The sequence below is a fragment of the Ochotona curzoniae genome, unplaced genomic scaffold (genome assembly GCF_017591425.1).
Source record: "Ochotona curzoniae isolate NIBS_2020 unplaced genomic scaffold, NIBS_Ocur_1.0 scaffold_2587, whole genome shotgun sequence".
NCBI lineage: Eukaryota > Metazoa > Chordata > Mammalia > Lagomorpha > Ochotonidae > Ochotona > Ochotona curzoniae.
Window position 1 is genome coordinate 17,482,872 of NW_024467096.1, and position 20,638 is coordinate 17,503,509.

At 45.8% G+C, this 20,638-nt stretch overlaps 2 protein-coding genes and 5 non-coding genes across 10 annotated transcripts; 6 read left to right on the forward strand and 1 right to left on the reverse strand.

The window, feature by feature from the left end:
* Positions 1–642: 642 nt before the first annotated feature.
* Positions 643–6,835, forward strand: EIF4A2 (eukaryotic translation initiation factor 4A2). Of its 4 annotated transcripts, XR_005886117.1 has the most exons (12): positions 643–997; positions 1,640–1,685; positions 1,784–1,916; positions 2,191–2,330; positions 3,082–3,250; positions 3,335–3,444; positions 3,692–3,835; positions 4,121–4,258; positions 4,477–4,566; positions 4,790–4,869; positions 5,253–5,363; positions 6,049–6,835. XR_005886117.1 is itself a non-coding variant. In XM_041003102.1 (11 exons), exons 1-11 carry the CDS (start codon positions 969–971, stop codon positions 5,260–5,262), a joined length of 1,089 nt encoding a protein of 362 aa, XP_040859036.1. In that variant the 5' UTR covers positions 643–968; the 3' UTR covers positions 5,263–6,835. The 4 variants fall into 4 exon arrangements, 3 of the variants coding, with proteins under 3 accessions (XP_040859036.1, XP_040859035.1, XP_040859037.1); XM_041003102.1 differs by having other exon boundaries at positions 5,253–6,835; XM_041003101.1 differs by lacking the exon at positions 5,253–5,363.
* On the forward strand, positions 2,024–2,091 carry LOC121171438. The gene has a single exon (XR_005886142.1). It is a non-coding gene; the product is annotated as a small nucleolar RNA SNORD2 (small nucleolar RNA).
* On the forward strand, positions 3,500–3,625 carry LOC121171428. The gene has a single exon (XR_005886135.1). It is a non-coding gene; the product is annotated as a small nucleolar RNA SNORA63 (small nucleolar RNA).
* LOC121171437 lies at positions 3,871–4,049 on the forward strand. The gene has a single exon (XR_005886141.1). It is a non-coding gene; the product is annotated as a small nucleolar RNA SNORA81 (small nucleolar RNA).
* LOC121171427 lies at positions 4,291–4,421 on the forward strand. Its single transcript, XR_005886134.1, has one exon. It is a non-coding gene; the product is annotated as a small nucleolar RNA SNORA63 (small nucleolar RNA).
* LOC121171430 lies at positions 4,592–4,736 on the forward strand. The gene has a single exon (XR_005886136.1). It is a non-coding gene; the product is annotated as a small nucleolar RNA SNORA4 (small nucleolar RNA).
* On the reverse strand, positions 6,800–20,210 carry RFC4 (replication factor C subunit 4). The gene is made up of 11 exons (XM_041003104.1): positions 20,061–20,210; positions 18,649–18,799; positions 15,542–15,620; positions 14,200–14,279; positions 11,940–12,059; positions 8,529–8,672; positions 8,058–8,178; positions 7,612–7,737; positions 7,246–7,326; positions 7,051–7,167; positions 6,800–6,969 (listed from the first exon to the last, which is right to left on the reverse strand). The coding sequence occupies exons 2-11, from the start codon at positions 18,777–18,779 to the stop codon at positions 6,874–6,876; spliced, it is 1,095 nt and encodes a 364-aa protein (XP_040859038.1). The 5' UTR covers positions 18,780–18,799; positions 20,061–20,210; the 3' UTR covers positions 6,800–6,873.
* Positions 20,211–20,638: the final 428 nt, after the last annotated feature.

Below are 20,638 nucleotides of genomic sequence, written 5' to 3' on the forward strand. Positions count from 1 at the left end.
CCCTGGCAAGACTTTTTTTCTCCTTCTCAAGACCTAAGGCGGCTTTTCATCGTGAGGGCCGGCGGAGTCGCCTCCCGACTCACAGCCACAGTATCCAGTACACAGCCGCAGTTCCCGCACCCGCCCCGCCGCCGGCCACGGTTCCCTCACAGGCTCCCGCCCCGCCGCCGGCCCCAGTTCCCTCACAGGCTCCCGCCCCGCCGCCGGCCCCGAGTCCCTCACAAGCTCCCGCCCCGCCGCCGGCCCCGGTTCCCTCACAAGCTCCCGCCCCGCCGGCCCCGGGTCCCTCACAGACTCCCGCCCCGCCGGTCCCGGTTCCCTCACAGGCTCCCGCCCCGCCGCCGGCCCCGGTTCCCTCACAGACTCCCGCCCCGCCGCCGGCCCCGGTTCCCTCACAGACTCCCGCCCCGCCGCCGGCCCCGGTTCCCTCACAGACTCCCGCCCCGCCGCCGGCCCCGGTTCCCTCACAGACTCCCGCCCCGCCGCCGGCCCCGGTTCCCTCACAGACTCCCGCCCCGCCGCCGGCCCCGGTTCCCTCACAGACTCCCGCCCCGCCGGCCCCGGGTCCCTCACAGACTCCCGCCCCGCCGGCCCCGGGTTCCTGGTTGGCCTCTGCGTCAGAGACGCGGAAACCCCGTAGGAGCGGGGCGGGCCGGGACCGCGCGCGGCGCACGGTCGCCGCAGCTGCAATATCCTTCCGCCGCCACGCAAAGAGTCCCTGTACTCCGTCCGCAACTGGGGTGACCAGCGACCCTATAAGAGCGAGAAATGACGAGATGTGAATTTTCCTACCGACTGTTTTAGGATTTCGCCAGAGAAAAACGGCCCCGGGTTTCCAATTTAGGGGACGCATCGCAGAGCAGCGAGGAGATTCTTCCGCAGAAAACGGGTTCCGGCCGCGAGCCTATAAAAAACGGGCGGCCCGGCTCGACTGTCTTTTCAGTCGGGCGCTGAGGGGCTCTTCGGACATGTCTGGTGGTTCTGCGGACTATAACAGGTATGGGGGCCTCTCGGCCATTGGTAGAGTCACTAGTGAAGGTCATCGGGCGCCCGTGGAGGTTGTGGTGGGCCTGTGTGGGGATTGGAAGCGGTAGGCTCCTGGATCATTTCCTTAGGTTACGAAAACCGTGTCCTTCGAGAAGCTTCCATGTTGGGGGGGGTAGGACTGCAGGGGAACAAGGGTATGGAGTGAGGTCGTCCTCCGAAAGGCGTTTAGAAATTTCGGACTTGCCGCTTCTTCGCGGGACACGGCGAACATATGGATAAAAGCCGTGGCGCAATAGGCGTTTGAGGGGGTATTGAAGGGTGGGGGCCGGAGCTTCCTGCGTGGCGGGCGACGCGGGTTGGGGCGCCCTGGCGGGGGGGGGCGGCCGGCCCCGGAGCCCGCCTGCCGCGCCCCGAGGGTCGGGGAGAGTTGGGGAGCGCGGGCGGACCGTTGGCTGGGCCTCCCAGGGCCTTGGACGCGTCAATCAGGCCGGCTTGCGCAGTGTCGGGGGCGGAGCCCCGCGCGTGGCGCTCTCGCGAGATCGTGGGCGAGCGGGGTGAGGGTGCTGGTGCGGGGGACGGGCTCCGCGGGGCCGGGGCCGCCCTCGAGGGGAGGGCGGCGCGACTAACCGCAGTGTGATGTCCTCGTCCGCAGAGAACATGGCGGCCCAGAGGGAATGGACCCCGATGGTGTCATCGAGGTGAGCGCTGGGTGTGGATTGTGAAGTCTCAGAGGTGTGTGCGCGCGCACGTCTGACATTCATCCCATGTAATTTTTTCCTTCCCCCAAACTAAACAGAGCAACTGGAATGAAATTGTTGATAACTTTGATGATATGAATTTAAAGGAGTCTCTTCTTCGGGGCATCTATGCTTACGGTTTTGAGAAGCCTTCAGCTATTCAGCAAAGAGCTATTATTCCTTGCATTAAAGGTAAAGGAAAACGCGTTGGCATTTGGAAAGAATTGACTGTTGATATAGGCCTGGACCATAAAAGGGAACATTAGCCCTGGGGGAGTAACACCTGTTTGTATTCCGTAAAGTGAAATGATGGCAATCATCTTTCGGGACTGACCTGAAATGACAGAATACTCATTGCTGATCACTTGATTATTGGGGCATTAATTTCTGTGCCAAATGGAATACATGGTGTGAAGTAGAAGTGGTAATTTGTGGGATCGGTAAATATGTATCCTACTTTTTTTAGGGTATGATGTGATTGCTCAAGCTCAGTCAGGTACTGGCAAGACAGCCACATTTGCTATTTCCATCCTGCAACAGTTGGAGATTGAGTTCAAGGAGACCCAAGCACTAGTATTGGCCCCCACCAGAGAACTGGCTCAACAGGTATTGATAGCGTAGTTCCAAAAACTGCTTGCGTGTTGCATAGGTTTCAGGTTTCACAACTGTGAAGAATTCAAAATACAGGGTAAATTAGGCCTGTTAGAGCCCTTGTAATTGTCCATGCATGCAGGGAGTTTGGTACAAGTTAAACAGGAACTGGGTGTATAGTTGTAATGTGTTGGGTTACCTACCCACCGATTGAGATAATCAGGGTGCCCCAGATCTATATTCATTTTTAAAAAGTAGATGCAGTTGTGCAACATGAAAACTGCAGTGACATGTTATCACTTGACTGTCTCAGTAGTTTGTGATGCATCTGTTGCATGCTATGTTTTCAAAGCTTAACTGTTAACATTGGCTTTGAAGTAAATAAACCCTCCTAATAAAGCTGTAGGCTTTATTGATGTCACAATCATGAAAACGCTCTGTAGGGGAAAATATTTGTCTTGATTATAATTACAGAACTTGAATAACTATACCTTCCTACACAGTGAAGCATCATGTAGGAAATGTTGCTTATGAAATTGCCTAGCAGATAGATAATCTGGGGCAACAGCAGTCAGCTATTAGACATGAGAAAATCATGAAGGGAATTGTATTTAGAGGCAGTTAAGTTGGTCTGCAGTTTAAGCTTGGAAGTAGTTTGTGCTGTGCATGCATAAAAGCTGTTGGCAGATATTTGCCATTATGCTTTGGCAGTTAGTCATAGAAACTGTAATTCTGCACGGTGATAACTACAGCTTTTGGCTTGTAGATCCAAAAGGTAATTCTGGCCCTTGGAGACTATATGGGAGCAACTTGCCATGCCTGCATTGGAGGAACAAACGTTAGAAATGAAATGCAAAAGTTGCAGGCTGAAGCACCACATATCGTTGTTGGTACACCAGGCAGAGTATTTGATATGTTAAACAGAAGATACCTTTGTAAGTATTTGAGTACTACTGCTTGTATTTGTTAGTGTTGACAGCAGAAAAGAAGTTAAGAGAACTTTTTTTTTCCTGTGGCAGCTCCAAAATGGATCAAAATGTTTGTTTTGGATGAAGCAGATGAAATGCTGAGCCGGGGGTTTAAGGATCAAATTTATGAAATTTTCCAAAAACTAAATACTAGTATTCAGGTGAGTCCGTATTTAGGGATATTTGTATCCCTGGTACTCTTGTAAGTTTGGTTTGATGCAGGAAATGTTACAATACAACTGAAGTGTTTTATTGTCGTTCCCCCTGCTTACAGCATATGATTCATACTATCTCTGTCTAGCTCCAATTCATAGTAGGACAGAGACGCTTGGTCTCGAACAGTTCTCATACATATTGATGTGAAAATGTGGTATTTGCTGATATGACAGTACAGTGATTGTCTTAAAGGTTGTGCTGCTGTCTGCCACAATGCCAACTGATGTTTTAGAAGTGACCAAAAAATTTATGAGAGATCCAATTCGAATTCTGGTGAAAAAGGAGGAATTGACCCTTGAAGGAATCAAACAGTTCTACATCAATGTTGAACGAGAGGTAATCTCATCCACATAAAAATGTATACATTTTTGACCTTCTTGTATAAGCACTGTGCTAAAATTACAGAAACCGGGACCATGTCTTGGTTTCTGTAATAATGCTAGCAGAGTACACACAGGAAGAAAAATAACTGCACTAGATTTTGAAAGACTGGGGTGGACCTCTTTCTTAATGTCCAATGTCCTTTGTCTTAAAATCTGGTGCAATATGTATTTTGACAATCAAATGTCATAACTGATGTAAGAACTCAAGTGACTTAATTTTGTCTTGGGAATATTGCAGGAATGGAAGTTGGATACACTTTGTGACTTGTATGAAACATTGACCATTACGCAGGCTGTTATTTTTCTCAATACAAGGCGCAAAGTAGACTGGCTCACTGAGAAAATGCATGCCAGGGACTTCACAGTTTCTGCTCTGGTAAGCAGTGCTTCACTTTGTTAAATTTTAGCAAGCAGGATTCAGACTACAATATAGCTGTTCAGTGCTGTGTTGTCGTTCCCCCTGCTCAAAATAAGGTTGTTTCTTACTATACCTGTCTGCTATCCCTTTGTAGCAGCCAGGGACGCTTGGTCTCATACATGTTATAACATTGTCATCTGACCCAGTGATGTGAATAAAGGTTTATTAATTTACAGCATGGTGACATGGACCAGAAGGAAAGAGATGTCATCATGAGAGAATTCCGATCAGGCTCAAGCCGTGTTCTGATCACTACCGACTTGTTGGTATGTCTCCGCTACTGTCCTCAGCCTACCAAAAGCTATCATTTTTTGGAGAAGGTTTTGTTAATAACCTTTACCAACTTTGGCTGTTTGGGAGAATAAAGAAAAAGACCACACTCCACAGTGGGCTCATACCACTTAGTATAGTTCACTACTATTTTGTGGCCTACATTCCATTTTTTGGTTTATTTGGGAAGGATTGTGAACATATGCCATTGTGTTTCAGGCTCGTGGGATTGATGTACAACAAGTATCTTTGGTCATAAACTATGATCTACCTACCAATCGTGAAAACTATATTCACAGGTGAGAAGATTGTATTTTGACAGTGTAAAATTAATGCATTGCTTTCTTATTGTGATGTTTGTAAAAGGTAATGCAAATGAGACAGATTAACTAAGGTGCTTGTTGGGAAGATTGTTTCGAAAGTGGGAAAACTTGCATTGCCCGGATGGTGGCCATTGGTACAGGCGAGACTGCTTTAGATCTGTTGGTCTTGGTTTGAGCTTGTATAGTGTTGCTCTTGTATCCATGTGCTTTTTTCTTTGTGACTTCTATGGTTGGGATTTTCTTGGTGTCGCCTGGTAGCATTTTGAGTGATCCCTGGTTAGTTATAGTGGCTTTATCCCTAAGTAAATTGAATTGCACTTTGTTATGTGATGTAAAAAAAGACTTTTTAAAAAATACAGGAGTCGATAGCAGCAGTTGATGAGACGAGATGGCACTCAGAAACGGCGTTGACGTAATTTAGGACGTGGAATCATAAGCGAAACAGCACTGTTTGAATAAAGAGCGAGTCGGTATTTATATTTGTTTTTCTTTTGTCATGATTATTTTTAAGTTGCTCCAGCCAAGGCATTTTATAGCAGTTTTAGGGAGAGAATTGATGAGGTGGTTTGTGAGGTTGTGGTTTCTGTGAGGAAGGAAGGTTATAGGGCTGTTATTGGTGGTAACACGTTTTTGAGTAATTTTCAGTTAAAACGTGTGAGACTGAGCAAAAGCAGTGATAAGTTTGGGTCACCATACCAAATTTCTTTTCCCACTGGAGACAAGATAACCTTGTAGCATTTGTATTTGCAGTTTTCAGTTCCAGAAGTGCGTCGAAATGGATTACATAACTGTTTCTATCCCTGGTGTTTACATCTGTCCCAGGCTGACACCTGCTCTTGGCTGGCCCACTTTGGTATGGGCTTTAATTTCACTACCCCAAACACAGTACTGTCATCTGCTTTATAACAATGCTCAAGACTCCTGATAAAATCTCATTTTGCAGCCAGAAAAGCTTTTCAATCCTTTTGGCACTAACTGCAAAGGAAGATTTTTTTTTCCTCTACATGTTGGTTAGCAGGTAGTGCTCCAATTGTAAGCACGAACTATAACCATAAGTAAACAGCAGCTGATGGTTAACAAGTGGATCGTCATGTTCAGTAGTCCACCGGTGTGAGAAATAATTCTGATTGATGCTTTGCTTTCTTTTTTACACAGAATTGGCAGAGGGGGTCGATTTGGGAGGAAAGGTGTGGCTATAAACTTTGTTACTGAAGAAGACAAGAGGATTCTTCGTGACATTGAGACTTTCTACAATACTACAGTGGAGGAGATGCCCATGAATGTGGCTGACCTTATTTAATTCCTGGGATGAGATAGTTTGAATGCTGTGCTCGCTGCTGCCGAATAGGCGATCACAACGTGGCATTGTGCTTCTTTCTTTGGGAATATTTGAATCTTGTCTCAATGCTCATAACGGATCAGAAATACAGATTTTGATAGCAAAGCGACATTAGTCGTGAGCTCTTGTGAGGAGGAAGGTCACTGGCTTTTTCCTCTAGAGTTAGACTGTTGGGGTGGGTATAAAAGATGGGGTCTGTAAAATCTTTCTTCCTTAGACATTTATTTCCTAGTTCTGTAGAAATGGTTGTATTAGATGTTCTGTATCATTTAATAATATACTTGTGGACTAAAAGATATAAGTGCTGTATAAAATCAGCCAATTATGTTAAACTAGCATACCTGCCTTTATTGTGTTTGTCATTAGCCTAAATAGAAAGGCCTTTAAAACTGATTTTTTTTTTAAGGAAAGCATTTGAATGCATTTTGTTTGGTATTGTATTTATTCAATAAAGTATTTAATTAGTGCTAAGTGTGAACTGGACCCTGTTGCTAGCCCCAGCGAGCAATCATCTTAGGTAGGGTTTAAATCCTCAGTAAAATTGCCATATTGCACATGTCTTAATGAAGTTTGAATGTTAAATAAATTGTATATTCACTTTAAGGTTCTTGACTTTTTATTTTGCCATAAAAAATTAAGCATTAGCAGTTTTGAGTTAGTTGCTGCATCACAGTTGCACAAAGACTGATCAATTGCAAGTGTTCATCCGCACCATCTGCCAGGCACTTGTCAACTTCCTGTAACAAAGAAACAGAAGTTAGAAGTTAGTACAGGCACAGCTAGGCACCTTAAAGGGCACGTGCAAAATGCTTACTTACAGCAAGTTTTTCTGTAATGATGGACTTTTGATTATCAGAAAGGTTGGCGTTTTCCACAACTACATCATGAAGCTGAGTTACAACCTGAGTTGCTGCATGACCCTCATCTATTAAGTTCTGTAAAATACAAATGGGTATTTTTGTAAGGCAGTTTTCCTTCCCCCTAAGTCAGTAAAGGATCTTCACAGATCTTACCTTTACCACAGTTTCCAGTCTGTCAAAGGAGCCACCCTGACATGCAGCAAATATTCCATCAATTGTACCTGATGGTATCACCTAGAAAGTGTAGCATTGTTAGTGCCTAGGTTCGTGCAGTGACACTGTTAAATCCTACTGCAGTATCAAATCATGGACGATGTTGATATTTCCAGACATGGAGTCCATGTTTGGAAATATCTAATTATACTTGAGTGTGTAGTTATAATTAAGCCCTAAAACTATCACAGGATAACTGCTTATACAGTAAGCAAAATAAAGGAAATTGCAGAGTTCTTAAAAGGATTTTCATTGGAGATGCAGTGTTTAAAGCCAATCAGTCCAATTTCAGGCTTGTGTTCTTACCCCAGCAATGTCTGTGATAACGTTGTCTGTGACCTCCTTTCCACCAGTGAGTCTAGTAGCACTTTGAAGAAATGTAATGGCTTTTCTTAGGTCTCCTTCTGATACTTTAACAAGATAAGCTATTCCCTAGAGAGAGAGGGAGTTGTTTGTAACCTGCTTGCTTTACTGTAAAAAGGGGTGGATGTATGATTCTACCTTTCCTATCACAAAGGAAATTCAAACTTGGAATTCTCTTAAAATGAGTAGGAGCCTATATATTCCATAATGGGGGGGCGGGGGGACAATATTAGGTAAGAGACTATCAAATTCCTAATTCCTAGATTTCTGGTTACTAATTTAGGTTTGTCAAAAAATGTCAGTATCAGGACTCAAGCTACACATACAATTCTGTCAGGGTCTCACATTCATCAAAGGAATTAGTAACTGTAGTAACAGCTAGTATTTACCTCATTGCTAATCATAACATTTTCCTTCTCAGCAATCTCCAATAATCGCTGCTGTTGGATTTTATCTGACAGGGGCTTGAAGCGGAATTTTGAACACCTAGAGGTCAGAGGTTCTATTATTCTGTAAAAAGATTGCAAAAGAATGAGTTGGTATCTTAATTCCTTTTTTTCCAAGAATGGGCCCACACTGTGGTAGAGCAGTGGCCTCCACTTGTGACATCAGCATCCTTTGTGGGCACCAATTTGTGTCCCAGGCGCTCCACTTTTGATGGAGCTCCTTGCAAATGGCCCGAGAAAAGCAGCAGCAGATGGCTCTGTACCAGGGTTTACAAGTGCTGTGTTCCCCTCTCAGTGTCTCGAGGATTTATTTGACAGAAATTAGTGCAACCTTGAAGTTTTTTTTTTCCCCTCTCTTCTGGATTGAAATTGCCAAAACAAGGCTGTCTAACATCCATAGGGCAATACACCTACCGGCTGACATAGTTACAGATGAGGCAGAACCGGGTGGTTTTTGACTCTTTCTCCATGGTGCGTCGTAATGCTGCTTGAGCAGCTGAGGTCATAGAATCTGCTTCATCCAGAATCACAATCTTAAAAGGAGGACACGGCTTCCCACTGATGCAGAGAAACAAGAATTGAACACCAGCCAGTGTGTTTGTAATAGCTTTGCTGAGATACAATACCATACAGTTGTGCTCATTTAAAAAGATCTGTTCTGAGACACTTGGTACTTGGGTCAGCACTCATGTGGGAGACCTGGTTGGAGTTCTTTGCCCACGGTTATTGCAAGTATTTGGGGGAATCAATCAGCATATAGAAGGTCTTGCTCTTTTCTCCCATTCTCACTTCTAAATAACTTTAAATTCCAAACTGCAGCAACAGCTTATTCACAGCTATACAACTCTCACTACAAACTAAGAATGTCTTTACTCTAAAAACAAATTCTATACCCATTAAGAGTAACTTCCAATAAGCCATCCTCAGTCTACTTTTTGTTTGGGTTGAAGGCCAGTCAGGAAAAGCCACTGTTCCTTCTATGACAGGAGGTGGACTGAGTAGGGCTGACTGATGGACCCACTGGTAAGCGTGAAACCTGGCATTGGGAGAGGTTCTGATGGAGGAGCCTGGACAACTCCTCTGGCAGGACACAGACCCGGAAGGTAAGCACAAGAAGCAAGAAAGGAAATAGCCCAGACCAGGCCATGGAAAGTAACCCACTGGCATACAATTGGCAAGGGTCGGGGGAAGACCAGGCTGAATCTGTCCACGTCATCCACTGGCAAATCCAAACACCAGATCAGTGTGGGTCGAGCCAGGTTCGGTCGAAACAAAGACTAGTACACAATACGGAATGCCAAGGTGAGGTTGCCTGTACAGGAAGGGACCGCAGTGCCCAACCAGCAAGTGTGAGAACAAGGAAGGGAGGGGGCAGAGTTGGCAGGGGAATAAGGGAGGGTTCCTTTGCTGGACAGCTACTCCTGCTGGAGAGTGTGGGCTGGGAAGGGGGCAGACCAGACTAGGCAGGGCTACAACACCTGTACACCTCATGTGGACTAGATCAGGGAAAAGCCAGGCTGGGCTGATTATTCCTACTGGTGCAAACAAAATTAGAGTGGGTGAGGGTTGTTTGGGCTTAGCCACAGCATCAGCTGGCAAAATCTGGCACTGGGGGCAGGTTCTGTCAAGTCAAACCACAGAACTACCTGGAGAGTGCATAATCTGGGAGTGGGAGAGGCCTGGGAGGGAAATAGTGGGCTCCTCCCTCTTGGGTTACCACTTCCACAGGAGGGCATAAAATTAGGACAGCGGCTGGGGTGGAATGGGGATGTGAGACAGACTGGACTACTGCTACACATACTGGCAAACCAGGGTAGGGGGCGGGCCTGGTGGGGGTTATTGTGGGTCGCTCCAACTAGGCTGCAGCTCCCACTGATTTATGCAAGGGCCGAGTATGTGCTGGGCAGAACCAGGCTGGACTGCGGGACCCATTGGTTCCAGTGGAAGTCGGGGCTGGAAACAGAACCAACCCAGCAATTGCAACCACCAGCTGATCGGGGTGATGGACTGTGCCGGGCCCTGTACTTTGCTGGCATATACAAGAACCTGGTTTGAGAACACCTCAGACAAAGTTTCTTTGGAGCTCTCCCCAATCAAAACGCTGGACTCAGAACCCTAACCAAGAAAAGAGAGAAGACAGAACAGGTCAACCAACCATCTCAGCTATATCCTGGCAGTGAAATACGGGGCAGAGACTATGATGGACTATGTCAACCAGTGGATATCTCAAAGACCTCATAGTGCTTGGAGTGGCAAGATTGGCAGTGATTCATAACTGTTGAGCAAGAACCTCAGAACATACTCTACATCCAGGACCTGGGGAGGGTGGAAAATTAGGTGGGCCTTCTCCCTTAATACCCCCCTTTAAACATAAAGGAAACAATATGGGAAAAATAATAGTCTTACCCACTTTCCTGTAGCCCTCAAACCTTTTTACCCTAATTAAACTATGTAAAGATTGTTAAAAAAAAAAAGATTTATTTATTTTTATTGGAAAGGTAGATATACAGAGAGGAGGAGAGAGATGTAAGATCTTCGTCCGATGATTCACTTCCCAAGTGGCTACAAGGGCCAGAGTTGAGCTGATCTAAAGCCAGGAGCCAGGAGCTTCCTCCAGGTTTCCCACACGGATGCAGGGTCCCAAGCCCTTGGACCATCCTCCACTGCTTTCCCAGGCCACAAGCAGGGAGCTGGATGGGAAGTGGAGCTGCCGGAATTAGAACTGGCACCCATATTGGATCCTGGCACGTTCAAGGCGAGGACTTTAACCATTACCCCATCGTGCCAAGCCTGTCTATTTTGTTTCAAAAGATTTATATATCCTGGGAGCTAGTGCGATGGCTCAGTTGGTTAATCCTCCGCCTGCAGCAATGGTATTCTATATAAGTCCTGGTTTGTGTCCCAGCTGCTTCACTTCCCATCCAGCTCTCTGTTCATGACCTAGGAGAGCAGCGGAGGATGGCCCAAAGCCCTGGAATCCTGCACCAACAGGGGAGCCAGGAGGCTCAAGGCTTCAAATCGGCTCAGATCTGGCAGTTGTGGCCATTTGGGAAGTAAACTAGTGGATGGAAGCACTTTCTCTTGCTGACTCTGTGAATCTTCCAATAAAAATATAATATTTTTTCAAAATACAAGCTTTCAATGAACTTTCTGAAGATATTTCATATACACGAAATTCTAGTCCTTTATCACCAACACCTTATATTTGCCATGAACTTTTTGAAGTTATAACTTCTTAGACTGGCAGTAAAAACTCCTGATAAAAAACTAAAAATTTATTAGGGGCCAGCACAAAGGCTCAACTAGCCAATCCTTCTCCAAAAGCACCAGCATCTCATATCAGCACCAGTTAAGGTCTGGGCTGCTCCACTTCTGATCCAGCTCCCTATCATGTGGTCTGGGAAAGCAGTGGAGGATGGGCCTTGTGATCCTGAACCTGCAGGGAGACCAGAGGAGGCTCCTGGCTCTGGATTGGTGCAGCCCCAGCCGTTGTGGTCATTTGAGGAATGAACTAGTAAATGGAGGAGCTTTGTCTCTTCTGTCTGTAAATTTGCCTTTCCAATGAGATTAAAAACTTGCTATTATTATTAAAAGATCATTTTTATTCAGACCTGAGTGAGACTGGGTGAATTACAGAGAAACATCTGGAAGACTGAGGGGCTACATCTGACGAGGGACTTCTTACAGCACAGTAACATGGCAGAGGGTGTCACGGGAAGATACCAAGCCAGAGAGCTCCGGTCTGCTTCTCTCTTATAACCTCTGCTACATATATTTAAAACATTTAATGATAAATTCTGAAGAGGGAAAAGCAAGTTTACTTACTCTGAACGGCTTCCTGAAACAGTTAACTGAGCAAAATTTTTCACTTTCTCTCGAACTACTTGTATTCCACGTTCATCTGAAGCATTTAATTCAAGGACTCTTAAGCGAAAAAGTTCAGGCCTACATAAAAATCAAGCAATATAAAATCTCATGGAGCATACAAAAAAAAAAAAAAAAAAACCCAAACAAACTCGGGCTTACATCTCATCAATATCTGCATGCTTCCCAACAGTTTGCAAAACCATGTAGTACAATGTGAACAGAAAGCACACAATCCCTTCTGCATTCTTGCAGAACTGTGCAGTTAACATTTTGGCTTTTTTCCGTGCATTACCTTCCACACACACAATCATATAACACAATTTAAATCAGTTTTCCATTTAGCTATGTAACGAACAGCTTGCCTTGTTAACAAAACCATTTTAAATGCCATTTTAATAGCTGTATAATTTTTCATGTTATGACTAAAATATCATTTACTTATCGACAATATTCTTCTGCTGTTAGACATCTAGTTTTAATACTGACCTGAAAAGATGATCTAGAGAGGCAAACAATCATCCATGTACTTCTATCAGCTGACTTACTTCCCAAATGGCAACAATGATTGGGGGTGGGTTAGGGTAAAGCCAGCAGCCAGGAACTTCATCAAGGCCTCCCACATGAGTGACAGTAGCCTAAGTACTTCGATCATCCTCCACTGCTTTCCCAGGCACATTAGCAGGGAGCTGGGTCAGAAGTAGAGCAGCCAGGACTTAAAACCAGTGCCCATGTGGAATGCCAGCATTGCAGGTAGTACCTTAACTCACTTAACTCACTAAGCTTAGCTAACTGGCCTCAATGCCAGCTCCCTAGATAGCAAAATATGTTACAGCATATTTTGAATTGTTTCGATAGAATAGCTGCTATAAGGGAATTATGATGTAGGCACTGTGGTGCAGTGCATTAAGCTACAGCTTGGGAATGCCTGCATGCTAAATCAGAGTTCCAATACCAACCACAGCTACTCCATGCTTCCAATCTAGCTTCCTGCTAATGTGCCTGGAAGGTAGGCAATAACTGTCCAAATACTTGGGATTCTTACTACCCTCTGGGAGACCTGGACGGAGTTTTTTTGCTCTTTGGCTGAGTCCAGCCTCAGCTATTTGTGGGGATGCCGGGAATTGGATAGAAGATATCTCTCTCTACCTCCCAGGGTCCTGGTTCATATTAAGAAGGCATCTCAAGACTAAAACAATAGGGAGTGGTGTCTAGCCTGGTGCTTATGATGCCTGCAAACTGTATCAAGAGTGTCGAGGTTTGGCAGATATCTACTGTGGCTTTTGACTGTAGATTTCTGTTCATGTAAACACTGGCAGGCAGTGGTGACTGCTTAAGCAGTGGGGCTCCTGAAGTCCACTGGGAGACCTGGATAGCATCCTAATTCCTGGCTTTGGCTCAGCCCCAGTCATTGCATGCATCTGGAGAAGAAGCCAGTGGAAAATATCTATTTGTTTTTGCTATAGGAATAGACATTTATGGGAAGCACTGTGCATGTATTTTCAATTTATTTTTATTTTTCTATTTTAACCCACATATAAATGACACATGAAATTCACAATTAAAGCAAGTCATTCTTTAAGGACATTATTTTATAAAGCATATATAAAATGTTATGTGAACTGAACTGACTTACTACAGAATAACATAATATACCACTTAGCAGTTTCATACTGACCCCACCACTAAGGCTAGTTCAGCTTGGAACCATGTGAGTTGTAAAATGATCAAAAAGTCTCTTTAATAACTCTCTTGGGAAATAAAAGGTGCTATCACATAAATAAAACATTAGAGTAATAGCGTCTTCTTTTTTGTTTGTTTCAGTCTACTTATATTCAGGAGACAGGAAGCCAGCCTGGCCACTCCAGTCAGGGCCTGAGGATTGGCACACACACTGTATCACACACAGCCGCTTCCGTCACAGCCACACAGATGGAGAAAGGCTGGGTCCTTTGGACTCCAAGTCATACAAGTTAGAGGAAAACAAAGTGAAGCACCTGAGTAAGACTCAGTAGGCTATAAAAGATGTAGGCAAGCTAACTTTGTGGGGGAAGGTGACAGGAACAAAATGGGTCCATTGGGTTGATTTCAAAGATTCAGAAATAAAAACATTCAGTAACTCCACAGGGAAGCTAAATGCAAATTTTTAGAGGAAAATCAAATAGTCCCAGAGATGATTTTTTTTTTTTTTGTCTCAGAAATAAGAGAGATTTCAACTTACCCAAAGAGTTCTCTAGCTGCTGCCAAAATAGTGGATGTTTTCCCAGTTCCAGGTGGCCCATAAAATAAGAGATTAGGAAGCTGTAGAAATTAAAATTCTTAAATAAGTTGTAATGTGGAACAGATAAAAATGACTAAAAAAATGTTTTTAGAACACTTCAATGCCTTTCCTAATACAGAAGGTATATATGTCTTATTAAGATGTCTTTTTTTGGGCTGGCCATAAAGGCTGCTGCTGCCACAGGCAGAGGCTTAGCCAATACACCAGAGCACTGCAACCTCCAACTCTAAATTCTATGAAAATACATTCTTCAATATGTATTTTCTCTCTGTTCATTTTTCTCCAAAATATGAAACTAGGCTATTGTTATTAGAACTATTTACTGCCTCCACCCTCTACTTAGAAAAGCAAAAACAAATATGCCTAACCTGCTTACCATGGCCTAGAAGGACTTCCACGGCAGTGAGTGAGTGTGAAAATGCCAAAGAGGATGCCTGCATCCCATATGGAAATGCTTATGTTCAAATACCAGCTCTGCTTCAGGCTTCAGTTTCCTGCTAATATACACCCTCATCCCTGCCACCCATGTGGGAGATCCAGATTGAGATCTGGGCTTGTTTTTCGGTTAAAAATAAACAGATCTTAAAACAAACAATCAAAACAAATAAACCCAAAGTTCTCTGTTTACCAGATATTATTATCCATAAATTGTCACATTTCTTCGGTTTACTTGTTTTTTTTTTTAACCTCTTTTTAGATTTACTTATTTTTATTTGAAAGGCAGATTTTACAGAGCGAAAAGAGAGAGAGAGAATATCACTGATTCATTCCCCAAATGGCTGCAATGGCCAGAACTGAGCTGATGTGAAAGCCAGGCGTTTCCTCTGCGTCTCCCATGTGGGGACAAGGGACTTGACCCATCCTCTTCTGCCTCCCAAGTCATAAGCAGGGAGCTGGATCAGAAGTGGAGCAGCTGGGACAAGATCTGGTGCCTAAACAGGCAGCTGATGCTGCAGGTAAAAGATTAGCTTTCTAAGCCACTGCCCTGGCTCCCTACTATTTTTTTGTTGTTGTTGTTGTTCTCACTATCCCAATGAAAGCTCACGAAAATAACGTACCTAATCTGTTTGATTCAGTGGTATTTACTTAGATACTATATAGCATTGCTACAGAGGACTGAGTGAGAGAGGCTTAGTACTTTTGAACTCATCATTGCTGTAGGAGCAGCTACAAAAGACCAAACAGCATGATATTTGATGGAGTCAGGAGGGTACAAAGGAAGAGAGTGAATAAACTGAATCTTAAATTTTCGCAGTGACAGTAAACAACATTTGTTACTTACATCAGCTCCTTCTAAAGACTTTTTCAGCACAGCAACCACTTCTTCCTGGAAGGCAACTTCATCCACACACTTTGGGCGACTAGGGAGTAAGACAGGTATATACTCTCAGTATATACTCAGTATATACAACGGCTAGAGAAAAGTCCCAAATGTCCCTTCTGCTGAAACACCAACAATGATTCTTACATATTAGTAATGAAAAACTCTCAGAATTGGAACCAAATGGAAATCCATTCATGTTCACATTAAGCAAATATAAATATTGAATATTGCATATACCTGTTCTGCTTCAAAAAATTAAACAAAAGGATTATACCTCAAGTGCTAACTGGTTAATAAACACTTGCTGAGAAAACAGAATGTTTTTCTGACAAGTTATTGAATGTAAGTTGGAAATGGAAAATTTAATAACTGAAGGATAGAAAATCATTTTGGTTAATATGTGTACGATGTTTTGTTAATACTGACTTTTGTATCACCAAACTGCATCCACAAAAAAAAAAAAGCCTATTCACCTACTGGAACCCAAACAAAATAACAAGTATAACCAATAAGAAGTTAATAATATATAATTTCCATCTTACATTATTAGTGATTTTAGGAGAAGCTAGGCCAAAGTTACATTCTTAACCCTACACAATTGGGCTCTGAGTTTAGTTAACTGACTCAAATTTAACGCTAGAAAAGAATTATTTCAGGCCCGGCGCGGTGGCGCAAGTGGTTAAGGTCCTCGCCTTGCATGCCCGAGATCCCATATGGGCGCTGGTTCTAATCCCGGCAGCCCCTCTTCCCTTCCAGCTCTCCCTGCCTAAGGCCCGGGAAAGCAGTCGAGGACGGCCCAAGGCTTTGGGACCCTGCACCCGCATGGGAGACCCGGAAGAGGCTCCTGGCTTCAGATCGGCATAGCATCGGTTGCTGCGCTCACTTAGGGAGTGAATCATCTTCCTCTCTGTCTCTCCTCTCTGTATATCCGCCTTTCCAATAAAAAAAATAATAAAAATAAATCTTTAAAAAAAAAATTATTTCAAAGCATGTTCTTTCACAGAAACCTGGGTTGTTTTTTTTTTTTTTTTAAAGATTTATTTTTATTATTTTTTCATTGGAAAGGCGGATATACAGAGAGGAGAGACAGAGAGGAAGGTCTTCCGTCCGATGATTCACTCCCCAAGTGAGCGCAACGGGCCGATACTATGCCGATCCGAAGCCAGGAGCCTCTTCCGGGTCTCCCACGCGGGTGCAGGTTCCCAAAGCTTTGGGCTGTCCTCGACTGCTTTCCCAGGCCACAGGCAGGGAGCTGGAAGGGAAGCGGGGCTGCCGGGATTAGAACCGGCGCCCATATGGGATCCCGGGCGTGCAAGGCGAGGACCTTTAACCACTTGTGCCACCGCGCCGGGCCCCTGGGTTTTTTTTTTAAAGATTTATTTTTATTGGAAAGTCAGATATACAGAGAGGAGGAGAGACAGAGAGGAAGATCTTCCATCTGTTGAGTCACTCCCCAAACAGCTGCAACAGCCCAAGCTGAGCCAATCTGAAGCCAGGAGCTTGGAGTTTCTTCTGGTTCTCCCACACGGGTTCTGGGTCCCAAGGTTTTAAGCTGTAACCTCTACTGCTCACCCAGGCCACAGCAGGGAGCTGGATGGGAAGTGGGGCTGCCAGGAGTAGAATCAGCACCCATTTAGGATCCTGACACGTGCAAGGCAAGGCCTTTAGCCACTAGGCTACCGTGCCAGGCCCCAAAGCTTTGTTATTTTATAGAGCCTGTTCTCACATTCAAGTACACCTGTAGTGGCAGCGCCTGGGCAAGCGCTGTGGGTAGTAGTACTGTGGCAGAAGGAGGCAAGTGACTTCTGAAGTGAGGAGCATTAGTGTGGCCTGCTCTCCTTAGAGGATGAAAAATCCCCTGCACGGTCTTTTAGTTTCAAAAGTCTAGATGTTTATCAACACTACAGTGCCCAGGAAGACCATGAATGCTGCCTTCTATGGACTGGAAGTTATCTGCAAACCCGCGAGTAACTGACACAGTGGATATGATTATTTGCCATAATACCTGGCTACTAACTTAGGCACCACTCCAAATATCTCTGCCAAAAACAAATAAAACCGGCGCGGCACGGTGGCGCAGTGGTTAAGGTCCTCGACTTGCACGCCTGGGATCCCATATGGGCGCCGGTTCTAATGCCGGCGGCTCCGCTTCCCTTCCAGCTCCCTGCCTGTGGCTCAGGAAAGCAGTCGAGGACAGCCCAAAGCTTTGGGACCCTGCACCCGCGTGGGAGATCCAGAAGAGGCTCCTGGCTTCAGATTGGCATAGCACCAATCGTTGCGCTCACTTGGGGAGTGAATCATCGGACGGAAGATCTTCCTCTCTGTCTCTCCTCCTCTCTGTATATCCGCCTTTCCAATAAATAAATAAATAAAATAAAAAAAAAAATAAAACCCAGATCACTTCCACCTTCACTAGCACAAAGACAGGCAGATTGTTTGGACTTCAGTGCAACCTCTGACATAGACCTACAGCCAGGGTATAGCAACATCCATTCCTTTTTCCTTTTCTTTTTTTTAAAGATCTATTTACTTTTATTGGAAAGGCAGATATAGAGAGAGGAGGAAAGACAGGAAGATCTTTCGTCCGATGATTCACTCCCCAATTGGCCGCAGTTGCTGGAGCTAAGCCAATCCGAAGCCAGAAGCCAGGAGCTTCTTCCAGGTGTCCCACATAGGTGCAGAGTCCCAAGTCTTTGAGTTGTCCTCGACTGTTTTCCCAGGCCACAGGCAGGGAGCAGGATGGGAAGTGGGGCTGCTGGGATACAAACTGGTGTCCGTATGGGATCCCGGTGCATTCAATTCGAGGACTTTAACCACTACGCTGTCACACCGGGCCCACAACATCCATGTCTTCATTACTAATCCCACCCCTAATATGGTAGATTTTAGTTGTAGAGAAGACCTCAATTCATCTCTAAAACAAGGGAATTCAACTAGATCTTTCTCAGGTCCCTGACACAGTTGGGTGAACACCACTTAAAGAAAGCCAAATAAAAACCAAGTGATGAGACCTGGGAAGAAAGGTCACTTATCAGTGCAATCGACAGAAGTGCAGGCGTTCTTACTATTTCTCCACCCAGGGCACGGGTTTGGCCTTCTTGGCTTCTCCGCTGCTCCCTGCAGCTGCAGTCACTGCTCGATCCTTGGCCGGTGGGGGTTTAGTGCTGAGAGACGTGCCTTTGAGAAAGGCCTGCATGGCTGCTTCACGCTGCCCAGCTGCAAGACAGAAAACACCTTCTGGAAACGTTGTAAGGAAGCACAACCTAAAAGGATAAGCATGTTGCATGCAGGCATTCACTAATGACTTAACAAAGGCCCTCAGCTCATGACCCATGTGGCTCTGCATCACTGTAATCGCCGGTGCAAGTCCTAAAGGAACTCAGAAACCTTTCACAGGGCGACAGTTCTAGAACAAAACCAAGCTGTCAGAAAAGCAAGAATTTGTGGCCATGTAATAAAAACGATGTCACTGGACTTGGACTTCTGAATTCTCCAGGCAAACCTAGAACTTAGCAATCAAGAGTGCTGGGACCACAGTGACCGCCCATCCCTTGGCCCAAGCTCCACTCCCAGCCTGCATGTGTCAGTGGCTGGGCCAAGGCTTGTCTTCAGGGACTTCAGGGAAGGGAGAAAGGAGGACTCTTGGTAAAATGGAAACAGCTATAGGGAATGTGACACGCAAGCTAATCCTCTGCCTGCAGTGCTGGCATCCCAGATGGGCCCCAGTTCATATCTTGGCTGCTCCACTTCCCAGCCAGCTGCCTTGCTTGTGGGCTGAGAAAGTGGTGGTGGATGACCCAAAGCCTTGGGACCCTGCACCCACGTGGGAGACCCAGAAGTATCTCCTGGCTTGGGATCAGCTCCTGCCATTGTGGTCATTTGGGGAGTGAACCAGTGGATGGAGAATCTTTTTTTCTATCTCCCTTTTTTCCAATAGCAAACTCCTTGGGAGGAATCAAAACAATGTACAAAGTTGGGGTCTTTCACAAATCACCACTAACATTTAAGTAAACATTCAGACTGTTAGGGATTTAAAAAAAAAAAAAAGGCATCCATAAACTTGCCAGAAAATCCTTCACATTATCAAGTGTTGTTTCGCTGTCTCAGGGGTTGGGACATAGTAGATGCCCCCTAATTACTCTGGTGGATGAATGGGGGCACCCCAAGACTCAGTTCCCCTTTCTTGCATAAGGGGCTAAGAACTACTGCCTAAGGCAATTGTAATTAAAGAAGGTGGGCACACGGGTAGCTCTGTGCGTGGCATATGGGCCGTAGACTCAATAAAACGAAATATACTGCTCAGACCTGCGGCCAACCCAACTTTCTAACTGCACATCCTGAAGCGGGGGCTGCAAGGGGCAGCACCGAGTCCCTGGCCCCAGACCCAGACGTGACAGCCTCCCCAGGGGCATCAGGGCGAGGTGGGGAGGGCGAAGGCAAAGCTCGCAAGGATAACCCAGCTTCCCCGCGCCGGCACCTGCTGCTTCCTTCTCGCGCTGCCGGCTTGCTCCTGGGCTGTCCGGGAGAGGAAGTGGTCGCGAGGCCTCCGCCGCGTTCCCCAAGTCGAGAGGAACGGGCCCAGTAGACTCGGATCCCGGCGAGGTCCACGGCCGCCTCAGTTCCCGCCACGAACTGCCGCCCGGAGCAGGGCGGGAAGCCGCGAGCACGAATTGCGTCACTTCCGGCGCGGGCGGGCGCCGCCGCGAGGGTCTGAGGGTGTTCTGCGGCAGGTCGGGTTATGGAGACATCATGGCTCTCTGAGATACGTGGCCTGGACAGGCGTGACCTTGTTCTCAGCTCCCACTCGAGACTGCAGGGGCAAGCATTGGAGGGATGGAATGGGGGGGCCGGCGTGGGCACTGGTTTGGGTGCTAGGCGACGTGGGCAGGCCACCGAAGTCTGAGGAAACCCGCTGGATTAGGTCTGGCGTGCTGCTCTCGGCTTACTGGGGGCTTCGTGAGTTTTCTCGCTGGCATTTCTGGGCGACCGCATTGGCGGGCTTGCTTCATCCTTTGGGACCGGGGTTAGGAAGTGAGGACTCGATCTTGCGTCAGA